The sequence below is a fragment of the Misgurnus anguillicaudatus genome, chromosome 4 (genome assembly GCF_027580225.2).
Source record: "Misgurnus anguillicaudatus chromosome 4, ASM2758022v2, whole genome shotgun sequence".
In the NCBI taxonomy this organism is placed as follows: domain Eukaryota; kingdom Metazoa; phylum Chordata; class Actinopteri; order Cypriniformes; family Cobitidae; genus Misgurnus; species Misgurnus anguillicaudatus.
In genome coordinates, this window is record NC_073340.2 from 1,162,376 (window position 1) to 1,178,212 (window position 15,837).

Sequence of the window (15,837 nt, forward strand, 5' to 3'; positions counted from 1 at the left end):
GTTTTTTATAATTCATTTACTAACCTTAAAATAAATGTAATGCATCATGTTTTATATAGATTTATTTACAGCATACTCTGTACTCCCACAGGGACTCCAGTGTAATGGAGAGTGCTTTACCAGTGGTAAAACTACCTAGTCCAGATAGTATTCAGGATCAGACGCAGGCAAGACATACAAGGGATATCCTGGAGAATCTGGGGGGTTTGGAGCTTAAGAAATTGGATAGTGTGGTTTGGGGCCATCGTTGGGGAAAAACCAGGGTCTACTGGGGTGTGTGCAAACATGAAAAGAGCCAAACAGCCAGAGAACTCTCCAAAAACACACCCCAAGTCATCTACTTTTTTAAGGACTATATATCAGGTAATTTAATCACACATAAATAAAATAAAATATAGTACCAATGTGAATTTGTGCAAATATAGTTCTATACTTATAATTCTAGCTAGTAGCAAATATTTATGTGATCATTTGGTGTATTGTATAAAAACATGTGCTGCGTGAGAGATTTTTTTATTCAATTAGGTATGATGGAGTTTCTTCAGAAAAGCAGTGGACCATCTCCATCTTACACCCTCTACTTTTGTTTGGGAGAAAAGTGGCCAGACCCTAAAATGAAACCATGGGAGAAGAAACTCATAATGATTGAGGTTAGGGTAAAACTAAAAACTGCCTTATTTCCAACAATATGTCAAAATGTATATATTCTCTTAGTAAGGTTGAAATGACAGGATTTTTGTGCAGTTGACATGAAATATTTTTGGGACATTGACATGCGTGATTTGACGTTATACTGTATTTGATCTATTTCACTATTTTGCTAATGCATTTGCAACAGCATTTTAATAATGCATTCATAGTTAATATGCATGCAGCTTTTATGGCCTCTTTAGGTGTATTTACAGTTTTTGTGGGTCTTATCACACTTTTTTAGCGGTTATAAGAAGGCACATGAGACCGCTATACAATTATATGACCATTGATTAAAAACACATATATACACATACTTCACCAAATAAAAATGTATTTTCATATTTGCATGACTGTTAGAGCAGGGCTTAAATTCTGTTAATAGTCAAGTTATAGCAGAAATAGTCAAGTTTTTCATTATATAGTACTCCAAAAAAAAAAAATTTTGATAGTGTACATATTTTAAATGTGATAGTAAATAAAAATTAAAATATGCATGTAGTCCTTTATATATTTATGTTATGTCAATCTGTGCGACCCCAGCATTGACTTTCTTTGATGACGTTTGCAAGGGCTTCCAAATGAGCGGTTTAGTGAAGTCCACTTCAACTGAAATACCGTGTTCAGGGAGTAGGGAGCAGTGAACACTCCGTAGGGATCCTGTCGAATGGAATGCACCTTATGTCAGGGGTGCCCCATCCTGCTCCTGGCGATCAACTATAGAGGGTATGCATTGACGTCACTTTTCCATGTGCCCACGCGAGAGCTCCCCCAGTTGAGTGGCAAAATATTCAACAAAACGGCTGGTTTTCATATACTGTAAAACCCGATAAGTTAACTCAACTTAAACCATTTGAGGAAACCGATTGGCTTAAACTATTTAAGTTTTAAAATTCATACCTATGAGTACTGTAAACTGTAAATTATAAGTGCAAATGACTAAAAATGTTTGAGTTACCTTTACTCAAATATATATAGTTTGCCTCTTAAGTTCATACCACTCAAATGGTTTTAGTTCCCTTTCAGTCGGTCACTACGACGTCACGTCGTGACCGACGAATTGAGAACTCACTTAGAGAGACCAATCTGCTTCGAATACTACTAAAACGCCAATGAACTTGGCATTGAGATATTTGCATAATGCTGGCGCCGCCCCGCCAGGTGCGTATATAAGGCGCACGTGCAAATAGGGAAATCAGCTTTTTATCGCTTCGAAAGCCGGCAGTATCTGCTACTGAGAAGCTACTTTACTCTGTTGGGATCGATTGCGGAAGTTGGTTGGACTGGCAGTACCACAGCGGACGCTTCGCAGTATTCCACAGGCTCTGCATCTTTTTGTTTTGAGTTTAGTGTGTGCGTTGCCTTTCCCTGTGCGCATCATCAACTGAGCATCTGAGTGAATTTCCCTAAAAGAGTGATACGAGAGAGCTTTGTGCCTTGTTAAAGGCAGCCACTCTCTCGTATATCCGGAGATTAGCGTCCTTTTCAGGATGGCTTTTCGTCTGTGCGATCTTGGATGCGGGAAGTATATGGGTCCGAAGGACGGTCACGAGCGTTGTCTTTCGTGCTTGGGCATCGAGCATGCAGAGGCGGCGTTCGTTGGGGGTAAGTGTTCTCACTGCGAGAACATGTCCCTTGTGGATTTGCGGAGACGGTTGTCTTTCCTCCGGGAAAAACGCAACCCACGTCCGACGAGCTCTGAACGCCGCCACGGAGCGGCCGTGAAGCTCTCGAAGGACGATCTCCGCATCACTGTGCTGAGCCGGTCGGGGGATTCGTCCTCCGGCTCTCAGCCTCCTCATCCACAGCCGGTTGATGTGCCGATGGAAACTTCAGAGTCGTGTTCTACGATGTCTGTTGGATCTGTCGTGCCTCCCTCCGGGTCCACGGAGACCGCAGCATCCGAGGGTGGGCCCTCTCCCTCTTAGGATCCGGATGTCCTCCCCCCTTCCGGACGGGTCGTGACGCCGGATTTCGATCCAGAGATGGTGGCCGTGCTCTCTCGAGCGGCGGAGACCGTAGGGTTGGAGTGGGTTCACCCCCCACAGCCCGAACCGTCCCGCCTGGATGATTGGTTCTTTGGAGCTGCCCGGGTTTCACAGCCCTCTCCGCCAGTACCTTTCTTCCCCGAGGTGCACGAGGAGCTGACCAGGACCTGGAGGTCGCCGTATTCTACCCGTTTACGGCCGTTTCAGCCCTCCCCCCTCACCTCCCTCACCGATGGAGCCGCTAAGGGTTATACGGGGATCCCCCCGTGGAGCGTGCGGTCGTGATGCAGCTGTGTCCGGCCAACGCTCCCACTTGGAAGGATCGCCCAACCCTCCCCTCCCGTGCTTGCAGACAGTCTTCCGGTTTAACGGGGGCTGCCTATCAGGCATGTGGAGAGGCGGCTTCAGCCCTGCACGCTATGGCGTTGCTGCAGGTCCACCAGGCTAAGGCCTTGAGAGATCTGCACGAGGGAGGACACGACTCGCCTGTGCTTTCGGAGCTCCGGGCCGCTACGGATCTGGCCCTCCGTGCTACGAAGGTCACGGCACAGGCGATTGGTCGTGCGATGTCCACGATGGTGGTCCAGGAACGCCATCTGTGGCTCTGTCTGGCCGACATGACGGATGCAGAAAAGAACAAGTTCTTGGATGCTCCCGTATCCCAGGCAGGCCTGTTCGGCGAGTCGGTGGAGTCGTTTGCCCAGCAGTTCTCCGCCGCCCAGAAGCAGACGGAAGCGATCGCTCAGATCATGCCCCGGCGCAAGCGACCTGCATCTCGCCCTCCAGCGCCGGCGGCCCCGTCTGCTCCTCGCCGAGGGCGCCCTCCGGCGGCTGCCTCCGCCCCCCCCGCTAGAACGTCTTCTAGACCACAGAGAGGGAACAGCCGTCGGCAGCCCGCCCCGCCCGCACAACCCGCTTCCCGTGGCAAACGGAAATCGAAGCGGCCCTGAGACGGGCGACCTGGAGTTGGATGGGATCACTCAGCGGGAGACGGTGATGGCACCGCTCCTTCCACCGGTAGAGGGCCGGGTGGAAAATCTTTGGTTTCGTTTTGTTTCTGTTCCGCCGGCTTCTCAGCCGGCACCCACAAAACCACAAAAAGAGTGCATTCCTATTCCTTCTCCAGGTCTCCAGAGGATCGAGAGAGATGTGAGCGGGCAGTCAGATGCTCTTCCTCCCTCTCCTCTATCGCCAGTGGGTGTTCTGAGGAGTTCGAGCTGGGGGCTTGGCTTCAGCTTCCCAGTCCGTCTCGTTGGGTTTTACGCACGATCCGCCTCGGTTACGAAATTCAATTCAATCGGCACACTCCCAAATTTGCGGGCATACGTTTCACCACGGTGAAAGCGTCCGTTGCACATGTACTGCGTGCAGAGGTCGAAGTCCTGCTGGCGAGGGACGCGATCGAGCCGATCCCTCTTACCGAGATGAGATCGGGTTTTTACAGCCAGTATTTCATAGTACCCAAGAAAGGCGGCGGGTTACGACCGATTTTGGATTTGCGTGTCCTGAACAAATCTCTTCAGAAGAGGTCTTTCAGGATGATTACACCGAAACAAATTTTCAGTGCAATACGCCCCCAAGATTGGTTTGCAGCGATAGACCTGAAAGACGCGTACTTTCATGTGTCCATTCTCCCTCGTCACAGACCGTTTCTCTGGTTTGCGTTCGAGGGACGGGCATATCAGTACAAAGTTTTACCGTTCGGGCTGTCTCTCTCTCCCCGTGTGTTCACGAAAGTAGTAGAGGCGGCGCTAAAGCCCCTCAGAGAGAGATCTAACACTTCAACATCTCGCCCGTCTGGGTCTTCGGGTCAACTGGGAAAAGAGCAAACTCTGCCCCACGCAGAGGATCTCTTTTCTCGGTATGGAACTGGACTCGATCGATTTATCGGCGCGTTTAACAGAAGAGCGCGTCCAATCAATTCTGACTTGCCTCGATTCATTCCGAGGGAAGAATGCGGTCCCTCTGAAACAATTTCAGAGACTCCTGGGGCGTATGGCAGCAGCAGCGGCCGTGACACCGCTCGGGCTGCTCCATATGAGACCGCTTCAGCGTTGGCTTCACGATCGAGTCCCGAGGAGAGTGTGGCGCGCTGGCATCCATCGTGTAACCATTACACCTGCGTGTCGCCTAACATTCCCCCCGTGGTCAGACCCCGCGTTTCTCAGGGCCGGCGTGTCCATGAGACAGGTCTCCCGGCATGCTGTTGTCCACACAGATGCCTCCGACACGGGCTGGGGAGCCACGTACGACGAGCTCACGGCTTCAGGGTTGTGGACAGCACCCAAGTTGCATTGGCATATCAATTGCCGCGAGTTACGGGCAGTATATCTGGGACTCGTACGCTTCGCTCCGGAGCTGCGAGGGAAGGATGTACTAGTGCACTCAGACAACACTGCGACTGTAGCGTATATCAACCGTCAAGGCGGTTTGCGCATCTCGCTCGTCATCTCCTCCTTTGGAGTCAGAAGCATCTGAGGTCCCTTCGTGCCATTTACATCCCGGGCTCGCTCAATACAGCGGCAGACGCGCTTTCCCGAGCGGCGCGCCCCGGCGAATGACGACTCCACCCCCAGACGGTCCAGCTGATTTGGAGGAAGTTCGGTCGTGCGCAGATAGACCTATTTGCGTCACCGGACGATACCCATTGTCGCCTGTTTTATTCACTAACCGAGGGCAGCCTCGGCGTGGATGCGTTGGCACACAGCTGGCCGCGGGGCATGCGCAAATATGCGTTCCCCCCAGTGAGTTTAATAGCACAGACACTGTGCAAAGTCAGGCAGGACGAGGAGAGCCTTTTAATGATCACCCCATATTGGACGACCAGGAATTGGTTTCCGGAACTAATGCTCCTCGCGACAGCCCCTCCCTGGCGGATTCCCCTGAGGAAGGACCTTCTTTCTCAAGGAGGGGGCACATTATGGCACCCGCGCCCCGATCTGTGGAATCTCCACGTTTGGTCGTTGAGCGCGCGCAAGGTTTAAGTGATTTGCCCCAGGCGGTATCTAACACTATTGACGCGGCACGGGCTCCGTCTACGAGACGGGCTTACGCGTTAAAATGGAACCTTTTCGTCACCTGGTGCTCTTCGCAACGCGAGGACCCCAGAGAATGCCCTATTAACATTGTGCTTTTATATCTTCAACATAGACTAGATGGTAGGCTGTCACCGTCCACTATTAAAGTTGATATCATCGCTATATCTGCGCATCACTCACTTATTAACGGCAGATCAGTGGGCCAGCATGATTTGGTTATTAGATTCCTGAGAGGCGCTCGCAGGCTAAACCCCTCGCGCCCCCCTTCTATTCCTCCCTGGGACTTGTCCATGGTGCTGAAAGCGCTGCAGAGTCCTCCGTTCGAGCCTTTGCAGTCTGCGAGTCTGAAGCTTTTATCAATGAAAGCTCTGACCCTACTAGCATTGGCCTCTGTGAAGAGAATAGGAGATTTACATGCATTCTCTGTTGACGATTCGTGCCTTCAGTTTGGTCCTTCTGTCTCGAGCGTGACTTTGAGACCCAGACCAGGCTACGTGCCCAAAGTTCCCACTACTCCCTTTAGAGATCAAGTGGTGAGCTTGCAAGCGTTGCCTTTGGAGCAGGCAAACCCAACCGAGGCTTTGTTGTGCCCCGTACGCGCACTGCGATTCTACGTGGACCACACGCAAAGCTTCAGGACCTCGGACCAGCTCTTTGTTTGTTATGGTGGCCAGCAGAAAGGGAAAGCTGTCACTAAGCAGAGGATGTCTCATTGGATAGTTGATACTATCGCCCTAGCTTACAATTTGCAGGGCATTCCTTGCCCCTTTAATTTGAGAGCGCACTCCACTCGGAGTGTTGCCTCATCTTGGGCATTAGCTCGTGGTTCCTCGCTAACAGACATCTGTAGAGCTGCTGGTTGGGCGACACCTAATATGTTCATTAGATTTTACAATGTTCGTATCGAGCCTGTATCCTCTCGTGTTCTGTCCTCACCAGGGAGGGCACGGAGGACAGACTCGCAAGTCGGCTTGCAGCCTCCGACTGAGGCTCCAAATTGAGTTTCAGTATGGAAGGCTAACAGAGCAAAAATGCGTAATGGTTTGATTTGCTCTCTCCACTGCCTTGACAGCCTTTGTTGCGGAGCATTGGCTGTCAGCCTTTCACTAGCTGTATTCTTACGAACCTACGTGTTTGGCCAGGGCCCCACATTGTGTCCCAACGGGTTCCTTTGTGAGTATTATTCCGTGGGGTTAATCTTACCAGCCCACGTTTCCCTTAGCAGAGCACTGCTTTGCTTACACAGCCACGGCTGTCATTTATACCTCAACTACGGTTGACTTTCGCCCACCAATAGCCCTTAACGGGGCGGTGGCTTCCGCAGCGTCCCTATACCGCTCAGTTAGGGCGCTTCCCAGTCGCTGGCACTACTGTGGGGTTAAAGGAACATCTAGTGCTCGGCCTTCTGCCTTATTTCTCGATTTCCCGAGGGAACTTGGAGGGCTTTGCAGACACTGGAAGAGGTCAGCCCCTAGTGGCGTTTTGGTAGGGATTCCCAATTCGTCGGTCACGACGTGACGTCGTAGTGACCGACTGAAAGGGAACGTCTCGATTACGGATGTAACCCTCGTTCCCTGAAGGAGGGAACGGAGACGTCACGTCCCGTCGCCACAGGTGCTGCCACCTGCTGTTTAGGCCGGTCACCTTCCGGCTTTCTCAGCGAACAGAAGCTGATTTCCCTATTTGCACGTGCGCCTTATATACGCACCTGGCGGGGCGGCTCCAGCATTATGCAAATATCTCAATGCCAAGTTCATTGGCGTTTTAGTAGTATTCGAAGCAGATTGGTCTCTCTAAGCGAGTTCCCAATTCGTCGGTCACGACGTGACGTCTCCGTTCCCTCCTTCAGGGAACGAGGGTTACATCCGTAACCGAGACGTTTACTTAATAAATTTTATTTAGCTGATACAACTATATAGCTACTCAAATGGTTTGAGGAAACCGATTGCCTTAAATGGTTTAAGTTGACGTAACTCAAATTAATAAGTTCACACAACTATATAGCTACTCAAATGGTTTGAGGAAACCGATTGCCTTAAATGGTTTAAGTTGATTTAATTCAAATGAATTAAGTTACATAATATCAGAAAAACATTAGTATAAAAAATAATGACAGAAAATTGTAAAATTATTACAGTTTATTAAACAATTATTTATTTTACAAACATTGTTTTAGTTTTAATGTAAATTTGGACTGAACAGCACACTTTTGTTTAATGTCTAATATTAGATTGACACATTCCTTATGACATTCCTTTATGCCTTTAATAGACTGTCCAAACAGGAATATTTTAAAACAAAATCATTGTACTGTCCCTTAATTCAAATGACATTAAAAAAATTAAGACTTACACTTTTCCCATAAAATTTCCAAATTACACAGGGTCACATTTGTCTACGCCAAGCAGTGAGAAAACACAAATATAATTTTTTCATTGACAAAACTGTGGTGTACTCACAGCATGAATAAATAAATAGGTCCACTTATAGTAACATTTCTTTAGTTTTTGTTGTGTTAATGACGGTTGATAGATGAAAGTCAGTCAGCCTCCTAAATGGTAAAGATGCGTTCGTACTTACCTGTGAGAAAACACAAAAATATGAATAAATGTTCCACTAACAGAACGGTGGTATACAAACAACAAAATAAACAAATGTGGTACCTTTAAAGTTTTTGCGTGTGAATGATGGTTGGTCGAGAACAGTTAGCCAGTCTCCTTAATAGTAAAGATCCAAAATTATTCTGTATGCATTCGTGCTAACCTGTGAGAAAACACACTAATATGAATTACTTTTCCACTTACAGAACTGTAGTATACTCACAACCTAATAAATGTGGTGGCATTACCTTTAAAAGGTCTTGAATGACTGTTTGGTTGAGAACAGACAGAAAGACATTCAGGTAACGTTAGTCATTAACTTACTGAGAGAGAAAACACATAATATATTAATACATTTTTCACTTACAGAACTGTGGTGTACTCACAACATAATAAATGAATGAATAAATGGGGTAATGTTACCTTTAAAAGGTCTTGAATGACCGTTTGGTTGAGAACAGACAGACAGACAGTCAGTTAACATTAGTCCTTGCTGAGAGAGAAAACATACAATTATGAATAAAATTTTTCACTTACAGAACTGTGGTGTACTCACAACATAATAAATTAATGAATAAACGTGGTAATGTTACCTTTAAAATGTCTTGATTGACCGTTTGGTTGAGAAGAGACAGACAGACAGTCAGTTAACGTTAGTCCTTAACTTACTGAGAGAGAAAACGCATAATATATTAATACATTTTCACTTACAGAACTGTGGTGTACTCACAACATAATAAATGAATGAATAAATGTGGGAATGTTGCCTTTAAAAGGTCTTGAATGACCATTTGGTTGAGAACTGACAGAATAAACGGATAAGGAGATTTAGCGGAGATTAAGCCGGTTCTGCCGGTGATCGTTGGTCAGGCATCAGCTGGGGTCGAGGACGAGACAGGGAGAGAAAAACAAAATCATATTAGCGTAGGGGCCGTTCACATGTAATGAAGTGTCACACAGTGATATGGTTTTAATCAGCTTAGTTCCAGACAGACTAACTATTGCGGCATAATTATCCACAGTTAAGGATTTTGCAAATTGGGGGCCCAATGCGAAGGTATATATGGTAAATAAGGGTCACCTTCCGATCTTTAAGAGAAAATGAAACCTGACGACCCTTTTGACTAAGGCCTGAAGCCGCACTGTCGTCGTTAATGCAGGTTCAGTGGCAAACGGGTCTATATTGCATACCATTTACAAGACCACGGGAAAACGCTAAACATCGCAACCTGACCATACGTGTCAACCCGTGTGACTAAGGCTGGAGGCCCCACTGTCATCGTTAATGCAGGTTCAGTGGCAAACGGGTCTGTATGGCATACTATTCACAAGACACATGAAAGCGCCAAAATCGCAACCCGACCATACGTGCCAACCCGTTTGACTAAGGCAGGAGGCCCCACTGTCGTTGTTAATGCAGGTTCAGTGGCAAACGGGTCTGTATGGCATACTATTCGCAAGATACAAGAAAGCGCCAAAATCGCAACCCAACCATACGTGCCAAACCGTTTGACTAAGGCCGGAAGCCCCACTGTCATCGTTAATGCAGGTTCAGTGGCAAACGGTGGCAAACGATTTAATGCAATTCATTTTTAAGTGTTCATGCAGATAAGGGACCTGCCAATATCCTTTTAACAAGTCAAACTTGCTAAGATATCTTGCTGTGCCCACCTGATCCACACAATATTCTATACGTGGTAATGGAAAAGAATCTGGTTTAGTAATTGCATTCAGTTTTCTATAATCCTTACAGAATCTAAATGTCCAATCCTTTTTCTTTACAACAGGCAAGGAGATGACCAACTTGACAGTGATGGAACAGTTAGATTATTATCAAGCAAAATTATGTACATAAATTTCACAAATATTTGCATCTAATTTTACATATATTTAAAATGGTTTCCACAATATATCTAATACATAACAACATATATTTAGGGCCCGAGCACCGAGGAGCAGGCCAGAATGGCCTGCACCGTGGATGCAAAGCCCTATTGTTTTTGCTCAGTTTCTTCTGCTTTTTCTTCTCCGAAATGAATCACATTTTTGAGGGCCTAAACATGCTCGAAAACTCATGAAACTTTGCACACACGTCAGAAGTGACGAAAATTTGCATGTGGTATAGGCATCAGAAGGGGGCGTGTAGAAATGGCTCAATAGCGCCACCTGCAAAATTTCAAAAGAACAACCCTCCCGCTACGAAAAACGTACAGATACGAAATTTGGTAGGGTCATCTATCACCTCAAGATCTACCAAAAAGTCCCTTGGAACCAGGCTCTAAAACCCACAGGAAGTCGGCCATTTTGAATTTTCGCTGTGATTTCTGTGCAAATTTTGGCATTTCCAGGCTTCGTACTTTAACAAACTCCTCCTAGAGATTTAATCAGATAATCATCATATTTGGTCAGTATCATGTAAAGGCCTTTGCGATGCTAAATTGCAGAGCTTTTGACTTTTCGTTGAAGGATGTGTCCGTGGCGGCCTGACAAATTTCAGCGTTTTTGCAATGAAACAGGATGTTGTTCTAACTCAGGCATACAATGTTCAATCTGACCCACGCTTCACATGTTTCAATGTCAATATTCAGCTTCAGTCATAGCGCCACCTAGAGGTAGGAGAAAATACCATGTTTATGCTGTCATTTACTGCTCTTAGAGATTTAATAAAATCATCATCATATCTGGTCAGACTGATCTTAAGCCCTTTGCGATGATAAATTGCGAAGATCTTGACTTTTCGTTGAAGGGCGTGTCCGTGGCAGCCTGGCAAAGTGTGATGTTTCGCCATGAAACAGGAAGCTGTTGTAATTCAGGCATACATTGTTCGATCTGCCCCAGACTTCACACGTTTGTTAGGTTTCCTGGCCTGAACATGTCAATATAACAATAATCAGGTACAGTCATAGCGCCACCTACTGCACACAGGCGTATCCACCTATATTTACCCACTTTAATTCATATCCCCCTGGTTCACTGCTTTACTAATGCCATAGGGTAGCGGTGCACATGCGTGCAAGGGCCCTTCCATCGCTGCTTGCAGCTTTAATTCATGTATATATTTCCATATAATTTTACATATATTTGAAATATATTCTATTATATAGTACACATACATGTGACACTATATCTGTACATATATTTCATATAAATCGGAATACAATATGGCGGATATTTCTAAATATAATATTGAATATATTTGCCTATATATAAACACATTTATTGGGCCCTATTTTAATGATCTAAGCACATTGTCGTAATTGTCCGATGCCACTTTTGGTCGAAAAGGGTTGTTCATATTCTCCTAATGAGTAATCGGTGTGTTTTGCGCGTAACGTGTAATAAACCAATGAGAGTCTTATCTCTCATCCCCTTTAAAAGCCAGTTGCCCTGGCCCTATGTCTAATCCCTATTTAGATGACGGTCTTTGTAAACTGAAAAACTAAGCGGAGGAAGAAGACCACCAGTTTAAGAATAATGTTAAAAAAATGTGTTGTTTTCATTTTTATTGAAATTTTAATTTTTTTGATTAAAACCTTAAAAAGCCCTTTTCTTTCAGTCATAGAAGTACAAATAGCAGGCTTTTAATTGCTGTAAATGTATTGATATCATTGTAATCTCATAAAATAATTTGCAAATATGCAAAAAAAGGTTTGTACTCTAAAACTACAAAAAAGAGATAAAGAATTTACAAATGTGCGGAGAGCCGAAGCGTTTCAGCACTCGGACAGCGCCATGGATGTTTTTTAAAGCATTACTTAAAATGTTTCTTATCTCACCATATCCACAGGTACAGTGTCATCATATACAATAAATCCGTAGGGTAGCATTTAAAAAAACATTTAAAAACAGATACATTTGTTTAAAGCAAAGCGTTTATTTACTTACCAGGCCACAGGTGAAGCAGCTCTTTACGCCTTCTAACGTCTCATATTCTGTCCTTATTTATGTTCAACAGACATAATGTCATAATGTGATAGCAAACCCGCATTGTCGTCCCGTTTATATTTCTAACACACTCTTAAAATAATAAAAAATATATTGCGCCATTGACTTTAGACCAGGTTTTTGTTGGTCAATGGCTATTTAAACAACGTGGCGCTAAACGTGAAAATGATGATTGCACCAAGTTGAAACTAGGAAAATACACTTGCATTGCGCTGAATTGCGCCGGGTGTATGATAGAGCCCATTATATTCATGTGCAATATATTAAAAGCGGCAATCTTTTGTTTATTTTGCAATATACCTCTATGTACCATTAATATATTATTCCATGTTTTGTCAATATGTAATATATTGGAAAATGGAAATGAAAATAATATAATATATTACAATATATTTCAAGTAATATATTGGTAAATATATTGTCTTTTTATAAGGGAAGACTTAAACGCAGCTATATTCTATTGTATATAGAATTAAAGATACTTGCTTGTCTGTGGTGCAAGGCATGGTTTCCATGCTGGAAGAGCAGACAAGCTCCAAGTTTGTCTGTGTGCAAACCAAAAGTCTGAGTCTGTGTAGGAAGTTGTTCTGGGGTGTTTAGATGTGAATTGATAGTTTGCTGATTCCTGGAGATCCACAAAGTTTGTTAGATCCATTTTGCCTGGCAAAGATGAGTTTGTCCCAAACTCACAGAACAAAAGGAGGCCTGCTGGGGCAGGGGCTGTTGGGAGACCTCAATTGCTTAAAGAAGGGGCATGCCCATCAGAGTTGAGCAGGGGAGAGTTTATTTGTCCCCTTAACAGCTAATTTGCATCTTTATGACCTACTGTCACATTTGCAAAATATCAGTCCAGATTATTGAAAATATGAGGTATTCTATTGTCATAAAACATATATCATTGAAAGAGAAATTAAGAGACAAACAGTTTGATACCAAATATGAATGGTTTAAACTAGCATTAAGTTATGATTCATTCAGATTCAGAGTATGAATACAGACAGATGCTAAATCACACTAGCATATTCATGGGTTACAGGTTCTTTAAAAAGGCAAGGGAGCCAACATACAGCAAGCATGCATACATGTATTTACAGAAATGAAATTTTCTTGATGTGGTTTCATCAAAGATTTTCTCTGGGTCAACCACATGTATCAAGTAGAGACTTGAGACATGTGGTTGACCCAGAGAAAATCTTTAAAAAAGCTGTAACCTTGTGGCTCTGGCCCATTTGATGTCGACATCCAGAGACTAGGACAAGCAGTGGGGACCATAACCCCCAAGCTGTCTATATTTTATAGCTATTCTTGGATCCAAATATCAGACATGATATTTCCAAACAAAACAGGGTAGACCTGACATGTAAGCGATGGCCTGGGGTGGATACTGTCCTGTGGGGTCATGCGGGGCTGCTCCTTGGGCCCGGTGCCACATCTGTCCCCAATACACACACAAGGGTGGCATATGTATTTTCCTCATCTTTCAACCCCCCTGTCTGTGCTACCCCTCCCCCATTTTTTTTAATCCTTCCTCTATTCTTACCAAATGAATTGATCTAAATGTATCTATTAATTGGATTACCTACTGTTAAACATGTATGCATTACTTTAAATAATCCCTCATTCTTTACACACACATACACTTACAACATGGTATGTATGGGCAATGACTATATTTATTGTTTGTTTGTCTTATCTGTTTTGTGGTTTGTTCTATCCATTGTTATTCACCACATGTAAATAGGGTCACTTTCTGTGTTTGCACTATATAAATAAAAAATAAAAATATCAGACATGATCCAGTTATGGCACTATCATACATTCAAGAAGGGAAACTAAAAACATGGAATGGATCACAACATTTCTGATGGAGGCTTAGATTTATTGTAAAGACTATAATAGGCATGTCAATTGAAGCCATGGGGCAAAGCAATATTTTAAAGATAAAAAAGTCAGTGACAATCTTGTGCAGCATTCACCCAAAAATGAAAATGTAGCCATTATTTACCATCTGTTTAGACCTCCATTGTTTTTTTGTTTTTTTGTTTTTTTTTTCTTTGATTTTGTTCCAAATGCATTGCTTACCGTATCTGAATGTAATTATCTAATCTATTATTTCTCACTCTTGATCAGGTTGTTCTGACTTCACTTGAGATTTTGAAGACGATGGCCCTTGAATGTGGAGCCTCCTCACTTCAGTCAATGGAGCTTCAAGTCTCTTTGGAGCAAATGATGGAGTTATGTTAGAAAGCTCATGTTAGCAGTAAAAGGTTGCACTTAATTGTGTCTCTTGAATCTATTTCTATTTATTAAACAATTTCTTAAAATGTTAACTCAGATAATAGGAAATGAGAATTGAATGAGTGGAGTTTTTTTAATAAATAATCAACACAAATTGCAATAAAGCAGTGTAAAATTAAGGAATTAAGTGTAATTTTATTTTACTACAGATAAGGTCAAATGATAAAAGTTGTAAAACAACCATTTATAGATTTCATACTTTCAGGGTGTTTATGAATGTCTGATAATGTTGATTAAATGTCAAAATAAATGACGACATATTTGCACAGTACATTATACACAATAAGGTTATCTGTTGCACAATGTATGGAGCAGTTATAACTCTAAAGAACACTGTACACATGATTAAGATGGAAAAATACCTTACATACTGTGTGTGGAGATTGCAGTCCTACTGGCGAAAGACGCGATAGAGCCGGTCCCTCTAGCTGAGATGAGGTCAGGGTTTTACAGCCCTTACTTCATAGTACCAAAGAAAAGCGGAGGGTTACGACCGATCTTGGATTTGCTTTCATATATTAGCTTATCTTGACGAGTGGCTTATAACAGTTCACTCTCGGCAGATGCTTTACGAACACAGTTAGATTTAGTGCTCAGGCATCTTGCTTGTTTAGGTCTTCGGGTCAACTAGGGAAAAGAGCAAACTCTGCCCCGTGCAGAGGACTTCTTTTCTCAGTATGGAACTGGACGCATCAAACTAACGGCACATCTAACAGGCGTTCCAGTCGATACTGGCTTGCTTGAAGGAAAGCGTGACACAGCCGTTTGCATCATCTAACCATTACACCTGCGTGCTGTCTCACCTTCACTCCATGGTCAGAGTAATTTCTTCAGGCTGGTGTACCCCTGAAACTCCATGCATGATGTCGTATGGGCAGATGCCTTAAACACGGGTGTGGGGCCATGTACGACGGGCTTGCAGTCTCAGGGATGTGGACAGCACCCCAATTGTACTGGCACATCAACTGCCTCAAGTTGTGGGCTGTATAACTTGCATTCATTCGACTTGTTCATGAGCTTCGAGGAAAGTAGGTATTAGTTTGTTTACTAGATTCTATAGTGTTCATGTTGAGCCGGTATCCTCGCGTGTCTGCTTTTTGGTGCTACTATTTTGGAATGCTGTTAGTGCCAAAATGTTTACAAAAAAGATTGGTACTCCTCCACCACCCTTGGCGGCTAATGTTGCGGAGCATCGGCTGTCTGCCTTTCATCAGATGTTTTCTCTGTAACCTGTGTTAGGCCTGGCGTCCATATAGCGCCCCCTCGTGGGGGTCCTAA

General features: G+C 44.1%; 1 protein-coding gene across 9 annotated transcripts in view; it reads left to right on the forward strand.

Moving 5' to 3' along the window:
• Positions 1–14,678, forward strand: part of irf3 (interferon regulatory factor 3) — a 136,395-nt gene extending 121,717 nt beyond the window's left edge. For all 9 annotated transcript variants that reach the window (XM_073866537.1, XM_073866538.1, XM_055176544.2 and 6 more), the window contains 3 exons: positions 92–363; positions 526–650; positions 14,392–14,678. In XM_073866537.1, the coding sequence (XP_073722638.1) occupies positions 92–363; positions 526–650; positions 14,392–14,505 (511 nt within the window). In that variant the 3' untranslated portion in view covers positions 14,506–14,678. The remainder of the gene's footprint in view (positions 1–91; positions 364–525; positions 651–14,391) is intronic.
• The last annotated feature ends 1,159 nt before the right edge of the window (positions 14,679–15,837 follow it).